Source organism: Hippocampus guttulatus, chromosome 4, assembly GCF_054856545.1.
Source record: "Hippocampus guttulatus isolate MCC_2025c chromosome 4, RoL_Hgut_1.0, whole genome shotgun sequence".
Classification (NCBI taxonomy): Eukaryota; Metazoa; Chordata; class Actinopteri; order Syngnathiformes; family Syngnathidae; genus Hippocampus; species Hippocampus guttulatus.
The window spans coordinates 5,601,767-5,613,065 of NC_141264.1; the positions used below are offsets into that span (position 1 = coordinate 5,601,767).

Below are 11,299 nucleotides of genomic sequence, written 5' to 3' on the forward strand. Positions count from 1 at the left end.
TTCCAAGGCTCTGCATTAATCTTTTGTAATAACACTTGAAGCCTTTCGCTTGTCCATGAGCTTTGGAATTGTGTTTATCTTTTCAAATGCTTTGAGAAGTCATTCAGTGACAACCATTCACTGCAACTACCCTGCCACAATGCAGCCCCACTACAAATCACAGCCTCTTAATGACCCCATTCTTTTGACGCTGAATTTCAACCAATAGTAATTCCCGGCGAAGCTGTCGGCACATTTGATTAGAAGATTAGAAAAAACATAACATTCGTAGCAAGATTTAAAAAAAAAAAAAACCCCGCGGCTTTGCAAGGTGTTTCTAAATTTCAATTGTGTCAGCGGACAGAGGGCAGGGTGTGTGGTCGAGGTCTTCAAGTGCTACTTCACATCTTTGGAAGGATTGGTTCTGCTTGGATCAGTAAGAAAAAAAGAGACCACGTTTAAAATCCAGGGCACTGATTTTATAACGGCTCACGAGATGAGCTCATAGAACAGGAATTCAAAAGGGTCACAACAAGCAACTAGGACTACTATTAATTTTGATGATTTTAGCTTAGAAATAACTAAAACCCCAAATTCACCATATCAAAAAATAAGAATACTACATTACAATCAAAATTTTCATTCAGGAGGAATTTGGACTTCTGAGAAGAATTTCCAGATTGGTGTTGTCAATGAAACGCATACTCATAAATACAGGTAAGTGATATGAGAGTCGCTGATGGTACACTCGCCGGACTTGTGTGCGAGCAGCGTGGGATCGGTTTCCACTCTGTGATAGTGTGGATGCCACATTCATTATTGGCTAGTTCGCTACTAAGTTTCAGTCATTGAATTCCATGTTTGAAAATGACCAAACAAAACGTTCCTTTTTTTTTTAATTGAAACATTTTATTTTCAGTATACAGAGCAGTGTCTGTCAAACGTACAGTGGATACAAAGAGTTTACACATTTCAGTTCAAATACCAAGTTTTTTGTAATATAAAAAAATAGACTCAGTCATTATTTCAAAATCGTATTCATGAAATGCGTCGCTTTAAGGGGCCTTGGTCGGGAGTGAGTGGGTGACGCCAGAAACACTGACTCTGGCTCCTGCCTTTTACCACATGGTTATTCAGTGTTCGAGTCTTCTCCATGCTCGCTGCGAGTGTCTTCATTTTGATTGGTGTGTTTGTCCCATTCAATAAACTGCTAAATTCCTGGACAGGCAATGACTATAAAAGCTTTTCAGCATCATGACTTTCACTTTGCCACATCCTATTCTGCACTGCCTTGTATGATGTCCCTAATTTTTTGCGTGTCGACCTGCAGTGCTTCATTGCTCGGGTCAATCTTTAAAGCAGTTTGGTATTCTTGTAGTCCTGTGGAAAGAGTTAGCTGCGTTCATCTCACTGATAGTCAAGCAAAAACAAGTGGTCATAATGTTATAGCTCACTATGAAGGTGTCAACAAAAAACAATTTCATTCGGACAATTGGTTTTGATTTAACAAACTGAATCGAATTGTTATATTTCTAAATGCTTATGTCCTTGAATTGTATAACACCCCATGTATTGATATATGTATAGAATGTTCTTTGATCAGAGTGGTGTCTCTCGTCTGTCTCTATTTGTTTTATTTGGTTGTTCACCTCATGTTGCATGAGATTTTTGTTGAGATAAATGTTGTAATATCTGCTTTTTATATGTGCTTGCTTTGGAATCCACCATCAGCATTCTTTGGCCACCCCCTGATAACCCTGTAGCTCAGCCCCTGGGTATATTATCCCATTCGCATTCATGTCAATTCCTTTTGCTCTTTTGTTACACACTTTCAAGAAGCCTAAAAGCGATTCTCCCTTCTAGGCTTCTGACATACCCAACTGTATAACTGGTGAAAACTCGCGCATCCACTGAAGAGTTGTATTACCCATTGAATTCCGAGGATGCCTGTAAGTCCCGGATTGTGGAATTTTCCTGAGACGTGAATATCCTCAAGATCCATTTGGAATATATTTCACACTTTAAATGTGAAATGAGCTTGCAAAATTATATATTGATTGCCCCCAGTGATATGGGCGGCTCATCTCAGAGGCTTCTTTGAAGGTGCATGTGTATTTATTAAATACAGTAAAAGTAATTTAATCAGACGACTGCACTCATGACAACATTTATATTTGGAACTGTTCTATTAGTTGAAAGGTGAGTAAGGTGAGCAACGCTTCCCGTCGCTAGGCACGTCTATGCATTTTACGCCCTATATACAATACGTCTTCATTTATATGGTGCTTTCACAACAGCTGTAGCTTTAACAAAGCACTTGACAGAATATTTAACATAAAATAACAATATAACAGAAATTCAACATAAAACCCTCGACAAATACACGATCGTAACAAGTATTCCTCGGTCCCCCTTGTTAGAAGCAGTTATAGATGAAAGAGGAGAGAATCTACGTCCCCTTTCACCAGTGGGTCAGAGACGTCATGATCACAGTGAACATGACGACACACGTCTGCTACAAGCTAACACACGTCTGATACAAGCTCAGTCAAAAAGACCAAGACAGAGATTGGTTTTCAGTTCTCCAATGTCACTGAGATCCGCGACAATTCCAAATTCCTAGCGCCGACACTCAGTTCCAAATACAGGTCCGCGCTGGGTTAAATTATCCATCCATCCATTTTCCGAACCGCCTGATCCTCACTAGGGTCGCGGGGGGTGCTGGAGCCTATCCCAGCTGTCTTCGGGCAGTAGGCGGGGGACACCCTGAATCGGTTGCCAGCCAATCGCAGGGCACACAGAGACGAACAACCATCCACGCTCACATTCACACCTAGGGACAATTTAGAGTGTTCAATCAGCCTGCCACGCATGTTTTTGGAATGTGGGAGGAAACCGGAGTACCCGGAGAAAACCCACGCAGGCCCGGGGAGAACATGCAAACTCCACACAGGGAGGCCGGAGCTGGAATTGAACCCGGTACCTCTGCACTGTGAAGTCGACGTGCTAACCACTGGACTACCGGGCCTGGGTTAAATTAAATTAAATTAAATTAAAATAAATGATTCAAAATCGAACACACCATTGCAACCATTAGATTGACTATAGTTGTGAGCGGTGCTTTCAGACAAACTCCAAACCCCCAGCACGAGTTAGCAGCCACTCGGTCACACACTGCCATCACCAGCGGAGCATGGAGGCAGTTCCTTGACTCAAAACGTGCAATATGATGTTTCACCTTCAAAAGGTGCTAGTCCAGTGGTTCTTAACCTGGGTTCGATCGAACCTCAGGGGTTCGACGGAGCCTCTGCCATGGAGGTTAAGACACACCCGACTCAACATGTCAATTAGTTATGACACGCCCGCTTGGCCCTCACTGGCTGCAGATGATCACATGACATTGCTTGTCCAATCAGTGCTGCGGGAAATTTAGTTCGCTCAGTCGTCAAAGCGTGATAGTACGTCATGCATGGTTCATTTTGTGCACAATTTAAAAAACGTATACTTATGTCTGGAAATTTTATTTCCTTTGTTTCAGTTTTTAATAAATGTGTTTTTATGTGTTGAATTTATTACAAATATATGTATATATATTTTTTTCACTCATGAAGGGTTCAATGAATGTGCATATGAACTGTCTGGGTTGAGTACCCCTAACAAGGTTAAGGACCACTGCGCTAGTCCTTAGGACAGCTTTCTGAGCACGCAAGAGGAAAGACGCTTATGCGCCACCACATTTGCCAGGGGACACCCTCATTTAAATGTCACTCCACACAGAGTGCGTAGGTATCATGAAGATGCCTGAGTGACTTGTTTAAATCGAAGGGAGAATCTGTGCATCCCGAAAAGAACAGCCTTTTCAGACTTATGCACACAGGAGAATATGCCCCACATTGAAGTTTCATTTGGACATAAATAGAGCTTTGCTGCCATCATGTGGCATATTTTGTTAATTCTAAAATTTATTGGTGGTGGTGTGGGGGGGGGGGGGGGGGGGTTGGCGTTCACTGATAGACTCCGGTGTGTTCCAACCTACCGTCAGTATAAAATATGGAGTTAGGAAAAGAACTTTTGTCGCCAACGGAGGACCCTCACTAAGATCCTTGATATTGTACTGACGCAGCTACAGACTTTTAACTGATCACTCACCAGAATTTAGTAGAATTTATTTGACACTGATTGCCCTATTATTAATGGCAATTAATTTAGTAGGGACCAGACAGTAGATACTTTGGATATTTAAATTTTGTATTTTAAAAACATATAGAACTTTCATGGTAATCCACAGTTTTTGCAGTGTTTTGCTGTGTGATAAGACCATAAGCCGATTGTCCATAAATGACCAATAATAGTCCAGTTTGAGCATATTATGCAATAGTCCTTGGCTTTGTCTCCATTTCCCTACTAAAGTCTGATGAGAAGAATTGCTGTTTAGTGAGCATCTTGTTAATTTGAGTGCTTTCATCAGTCTCAGTGTGGTGCATTTCAGACCTTCCGCATAGAGCTCCAGCTGGCAGAAAGCAGAGCCTCGACGCACATGAGCTCTCGCCCGGGCAGCTGCATTGGCAGAAACGGCTGGAGTCAGCAGTTCAAGGGCCTGCAGAGAAAGATCCAGTTGAGTGTTAACCACCACCCTCTATTTTGAAATACAGCATGATCATAAAACCTGGATTGGGCATAAATTTAATCAGAGACTATTTTCAAATGTCAGACAAGTTTGGTGCGGTACTTGACTGCAGGAGCCTGAGGCAGATTACTATGGTGCTGTTTTTCCTGTCCATATTAAAATACTATTTCATGTAGAATGATTCAGTATGCGCTGCTAGCGACCAATCTGCGTATACCTCTCACAGTGATCTGGGATAGGATTCGATTCCGCTCGATCCTAATGCGGACAAGCGGAATAGAAAAAGGGGCATCTAATCATAAACACTGGCACTTTTTTGGCCACCTATATCATCATCAGCTTGATGTCTATTTGGGTGTAGAATTATACTATTGTACAGTGAGTATAGTACAGTATTCTCCCAGTACACTATTTCCCATGATTACTTCAAACTGGCGGTATATACAGTATTTTTCGGACTTGTATCGATGTTTCACATGCAGAAATATGTCGACCGCCAGTATGTGGGCCTCTTAGTGATATTCCTGCGCCGTGCTTCACGACATGTCACTCCTAAAAGTCTCTGCTGTGCATCTGGCTGTGAGGGGCTTTTTGTAAATTAGGGAAGGATGGATGATCTCAACCCAAAGTGTGTTAAAATCTCCAGAAGCCATTTTTAATGACTGATTCCGTGCCACTTTCATTTGGCACTTATCTAGCATCTGCTCACCCAGAGGTGGGAGGGAGTCACTTATGAGTATCAAGTTTTAACGTTCATATTTCAAGCAAATCTCAAGTTGCTGCGGCATTAAATCAAGCCAACTTGAGCCCCCACTAAATTTCAAGCAAGTCGAGTCAATGGCGGCTTGTCACTAGAGGGCGCTAGAGTGACGCACTCCCGGCCAGCTGAGTTCCACTGATGGAATACATCCATCCATCCATCCATTTTCCGAACCGCTTGATCCTCACTAGGGTCGCGGGGGGTGCTGGAGCCTATCCCAGCCGTCTCCGGGCAGTAGGCGGGGGACACCCTGAATCAGTTGCCAGCCAATCGCAGGGCACACAGAGACGAACAACCATCCACGCCCACACTCACACCTAGGGACAATTTAGAGCGTCCAATCAGCCTGACATGCATGTTTTTGGAATGTGGGAGGAAACCGGAGCCCCCGGAGAAAACCCACGCAGGCCCGGGGAGAACATGCAAACTCCACACAGGGAGGCCGGAGCTGGAATCGAACCCGGTACCTCTGCACTGTGAAGCCGACGTGCTAACCACTGGACTACCGGGCCGCCTGATGGAATACAATGGAAGGCAATACAGATGAGTATTGTGTGGGGGAAATGAGTAAAAGTGATTTGTTTATCTCTGGTGTCTTGGGCACTCAGCAACTTAAAAGTATTACGCGTGCAGTCAGTCCTCGGGCAATATGCATGTACTGGGCACCATTGGGTCCCTGATTCTACTGTCCAGACCTAATAATGTTTAAATGGAGTTACGATTGAAGCCAAAGTCACTTATGAGCCTCTGAGTAGCTTCTACAGGACTTTTGAAGGGAACTTGGCATATCCAAGATGGCCCCCACATCTACGTGGGGGCCATCTTGAGTAAGACTCAGCCAGGCTTCCTGCAGCATATCTTCATTTTCAACTCAGTGAAGTTCCTTCAACATATTTCCAGTGAAGCCCAGGCGGCATTGGATCAGAACAGGTATACTACTCTGATTCTCAAAAATGAACAGGCAAGCCTCGTCAAGTCATATGGTTTGAGTCACACCAAATCTCATTAATACCAAGTCAAAAAGTCCCATCGTTCATGAATGGAGTCTTTCATATTTTTAAACAAAGATAAGTGTCAAGTAGGAAAATTGGGGACTTAAGTCTGACCTCTGGCAGATATCACAACATGCCTGTCAAAATTCCCTTGTCCACAAACAAGAACATAAGCCAGACTTTCCAAAGGCCTGAATGTTAAGTTTGGTGTTGACTTGTTACTGGTCAACCTACTAAAACCGCACTGAATTCGTCAAGCAATCCGTATGGCATTCTGACCACTCTGACCTGAGAGGAGTCCTCAATGGCTTTGTGAAAGTTCCGTAACTTGAGATGACATGCCGCCCTGTTTGAATACAAAGCTGGGATCTTTCTGTTGAGTCGGATAGCCAGGTTGTAGGCATTCAAAGCACTCAGGTAGTTTCCGGCTGCAAAACATTTGCTTGGAGAAAGAAATAATGGATCGAGTAGTCGCATTCAGCACAAGTCAGGACCGAGTTCGCAAGGCTGATGGGGGCAGACTTCACATACTTGCCTTTCTCCTTCAACCAGTCGGGATTCCTCTCCTCCTCCCTTAAGTCATTGAGCTCTTCGATATCTGCGCTGACGACACGTCTGGCCTCCGCTTGCTTTTTCAGCCACTGCGGTGAGAAGAGGGGCACAGGTGTTGGATGCCCTTTTTGAAATTCTTTCTTTAGTGTGTGCTTGCATGAATTGCCGGACTTCGGACAGTCTTCAAGTCTGGACTAACAGGTTACCTCTTCTTCCTCCTCAACTCGCGATTCTCGGAGGGCTGTGGGGAAAACCCGAGGAGTGAAGGAGACCTGAATGTTTCCTGCAACTCTTGGAGCAGGAAGATCCACTTGCTTTTTCTTCCTCTCTGCTTCACTCACACTTGTTTGATCTAAATGCAAGAATAACATTCGGAACTATTATGTACATTGCTCAATTTATTGATAAGCACGCTGCAACACGTAGTGGTTGGAAAGACAACCGTGAGGTTTTTGAGAATCAGAATTTTCTGCGGCTTTCTATTCCACTAACACAAAACACTTCCAAAAATTTGGATCATCGCTTGCAAATTTGAATGTGCACAAATGCAAATGACAACTTTCAGCATGTGAATTTCAACTTCCATCAACATTCTGAAAGCTGCTGTTCTGTTCCGTCATGATGCGTTTTCGACTTGTGTTTTCCTTGTGTCCAATTTGTGATGCCTTGTCTTATTCATTCGCTTTCTGTTTCCGCCTCTTCTCATCAGTGTCTGTCCGTGTGTTTACCAATCTGCGCAAGCTATTTACCGCTTGGGCATTTCTTATACATTTAGACGGCGTTTAGGAACCTGAAAACGATCATTTTTATAATGGACAAAAAGCTTTTCGAAGCGGGTGTATTCATTGTTTAGCACTGTACAATAGCAAACATCATACTCAACATGGCACCTGGACTTTACTCACCAAATATGAGCTTGCTTCCTCCTGATCCGTCACTCTCACTCTTGTGCTTCACCGCTCTTACTTTACTCAATTGATTGGACTGACTTTGGAGTTTGAGTCGCGCTTCTTCCTCAGTTTTTTTGTTCTCCTTCAGCTGCCATGCTTCGAGTTCGGCTGTGGTTCTCTCTCGTTCCTCATCCTTCATTTTCTGGATTATTTCTCGTTCCTCACTTTCAATCTATCACCAGATAATACACGTGGTTATACGTGGCTATGCGAAGACTCAGACCTGTTCAACCTTTATTTTATTTCTGGAGGACAGACCCTCCGTGCTGCTAAATCGGCGCAGCACCCTCTTCACCACGACGGACCGATACAGAGTCCGCACGACTGCAAATGCTGCACCGATCGGCCTGTCGATCTCCAGCTCCATCTTGCCCTCACGCGTGAACAAGAACCCCAGGATACTTGAGCTCCTCCATTTGTGGCACTCCACCTTTAACCGATTGATTACCAATGGTCTCAGATTTGGAGGTACACCCAAAAGTGAACTGCTCCAGTGAGAGTATTTGAAGCTTTTTTTTTTTAAAAGCAGTCACAACTGTTAAATAAAGGGTAAATAGCAAAGATACAGCAATGAAAAAAAAAGCGCAATACTTTTGCTGTTTTTCAACTGGCTATTTAGGCTGGTATCGCAATTACGTATTCCTGTCTTGCTGCTTTGTGTGTAAAACAGCAATGCAGGTTAGAAAGTGACCATGAGATTTTGTTACCTCTTATATCCCTGTTTGTGTGTTTGTGTTTGAGGTGTAACTCAGGTGGAATGTCAAGTTTAACACCTGCTTTATCTTGAAAACAATTGTCACCGTTGTGCTGATTTTGCCACACAACGAGTTGTCTGATTGTGTGAAGCTGCAACAGCTCAATGGCAATAAATTATGGATAGGTTTGGCCGAGAAAGTACAGGGTGACCAAAAAAAACGGATGACAACTCTAATTAGGCCCCGTTTCTTAGTGTTTTGTCCGAATGAAATGAAACTTTGGCCATAACTAGTTTATTATATTCAAAACATCACATCAAAACACTAGGGTCTTTGGCCTTTTTTTCTCCGTTCTGCAGCAGACCAGAACTTGCTCATGAGTGACGGGTAGATGGTCTGGAGCTCATTCTTTAAGGTTTTGAGGACCTCCACGTACCGCTCCTTGGTGACTGTCACTGCTGCGCCAGATTCTTCGATGAAGATTGGGCCAATGATGCCTCTGGCCGAGATTTCTGGTTCCAGCAAGACGGAGCAAGTTCTCACGCCTCAAACCTGTCCCGAGATTGGCTGAAAGAGAGCTTCGGAGGCCGAGTGATCAGTCTCAAGACTGATTTTGAGTGGGCACCCCATAGCCCGGACCTAAACCCCCCAGATTTTTTTCTTTGGGGCTATCTTAAGGACAGAGTCTACGCAGGGAAACCCAGAACCATCACGGAACTCAAGAAAGCCATCAGGGAGGAGATGAGAGCCATTACCAATTCAGTCTGTAAGAACGTCATGGACAACTTTGTGCTGCGCCTCAAGAAATGCACGGAGCTCAATGGAGGCCATCTAGAACATATGCTGTAGAACGGAGAAAAAAAGGCCAAAGACCCTAGTGTTTTGATGTGATGCTTTGAATATAATAAACTAGTTATAGCCAAAGTTTCATTTCATTCGGACAAAACACTAAGAAACGGGGCCTAATTAGAGTTGGGGCCCGTTTTTTTTTGGGTCACCCTGTAGTGCGAAAGTGACTTTTGTTGGTGGGTGGCACAAGACATACATTTGGATGAGATCAAAATGAAGGCACATTCAATTCTCTCCCACTACTAATAGTAGGGCAAGTGCACATTTTTTAACTGAAGCCCCTCAAGTCACTTCAATATGGTTCCTTGGCATCAAGACGGCGCAAGTTGGAAGTCCCTCATCTCACTTTAGTATAATTCCCTTATTACAGTACCAAAGCATTACTATTATGGCATTGCATAAGCACAATAACAGCGAATAACAAGAGTTAAAAAATAAAATAAAATAATGTAGGTTCAAAAAACAAAAATATGTGGGGTTCACATTATTCTGAGTGTCATCAGTGGAGATAAAATAAATATTTTAGACAACCAAAGGGGTTTCTTACATTCATCATTTTCTTCAGAGTATATTTCTTCTCATTATGCTTTTTCTCTGATCTGTTTTTGGCCTCTGCAGCAAGCCTTTCCTGCATTTTGGAAAGAGCTCTTTCTCGGACTTCTCTTTTTGTTTCCTTATCATCTGAAACAAACAGACAGAAAATGATCTCACGAGTAAATTTCAATAATGGCTCAATAGTGCAATGGACGATAGATCTGAACATTCTAGGTTTGACTCCCGGCTGCCACAATGTTTCCCTTTTTGCAATGAATAAATTAACCATCTATCTAATTTGGGTACTAACTTACATTCAGATCAAAACGTATGAAAATCAGTGAGTCTTACATGTACTTATTGATAAATGTTCCCACAGTTTGTTGGTCCTCTTGGTCAAACTGATGACTGCAACTCCGTTTCCAATCTTTGCTGAGCTTTGCTCATCATCAACAAGCTCAGAAGGGAAAACTTCCAACAGGAATGGTGGGAAATGAACCTAATGCAAATAAAACACACATCTCATATTATATCTCTATTACTCCATCATTTTAGTTTTATGTTACTGGTCTCTCTCTCTCTCTCTCTCTCTCTCTCTCTCTCTCTCTCTCGCATGCCAATTAAATTGATTATAAAGTGTTTTAAAGTGTATGTGAGTATATGTAACGTGTGTGTTCATCAGTTACTGAGACTGAGAAACCAATACAATGTGTTATGATGTGTTACTTTGGCTCAATATTACCTTGAGGTACTCGTCTGACGATACTATGTCCACTTTCTTGGCTCCTTTCAGAGGCACGCTGATGAAAACCATTGACTCTGTCTGCGTCCACGAGTGGTCTGTAACAAGCAGTGGCATCTCGTTCGGGGTCCTACAAGTACAATACAGTGCACAGACAAAACTCAAACGCTTTCATTGACTTCGAAAACAACGACCGAAAGAAAGACTTGACTTTTGTTACCTGGCACTTTAGTACGACGTCCTTCACAAGTATTTTATACACGTTTATTGGTTTGGTGATATGTCTGGTTATTTATTCGTTATTACTGTCGAATTAAACTTGTGAGGCTTAATTTAGGATTGAGTGCTTCCTTCGTGTCAGAAGCAAAGGCTAACGGAGATCATGCAGAAGCGGCTTGTCGCTATGGAGACCATGGAGCCTGAATGCTGCCTTCAGCTCTGCCGGAAATACGAGAATCTTAAAATGCACCATAATAAACTAACTTTTCATTCTCACGTGAAATGGATGACAGCAGCTACAAACAGGGAAAAGGTGTTTAGATAAGCCACATTTTACTGTTGGACTATTTAAATGTCTCCCACCGCATTAGTGAAGAACAGTAAACCTCAAACCGCTCAG

At 42.9% G+C, this 11,299-nt stretch overlaps 1 protein-coding gene across 1 annotated transcript; it reads right to left on the reverse strand.

Annotated features, from left to right (window-relative positions):
• Positions 1-940: 940 nt before the first annotated feature.
• dnaaf4 (dynein axonemal assembly factor 4) lies at positions 941-11,045 on the reverse strand. The gene is made up of 10 exons (XM_086109249.1): positions 10,901-11,045; positions 10,681-10,810; positions 10,290-10,437; positions 9,952-10,085; positions 7,816-8,032; positions 7,117-7,262; positions 6,890-6,999; positions 6,647-6,800; positions 4,471-4,576; positions 941-1,359 (listed from the first exon to the last, which is right to left on the reverse strand). Exons 2-10 carry the CDS (start codon positions 10,795-10,797, stop codon positions 1,256-1,258), a joined length of 1,236 nt encoding a protein of 411 aa, XP_085965375.1. The 5' UTR covers positions 10,798-10,810; positions 10,901-11,045; the 3' UTR covers positions 941-1,255.
• Positions 11,046-11,299: the final 254 nt, after the last annotated feature.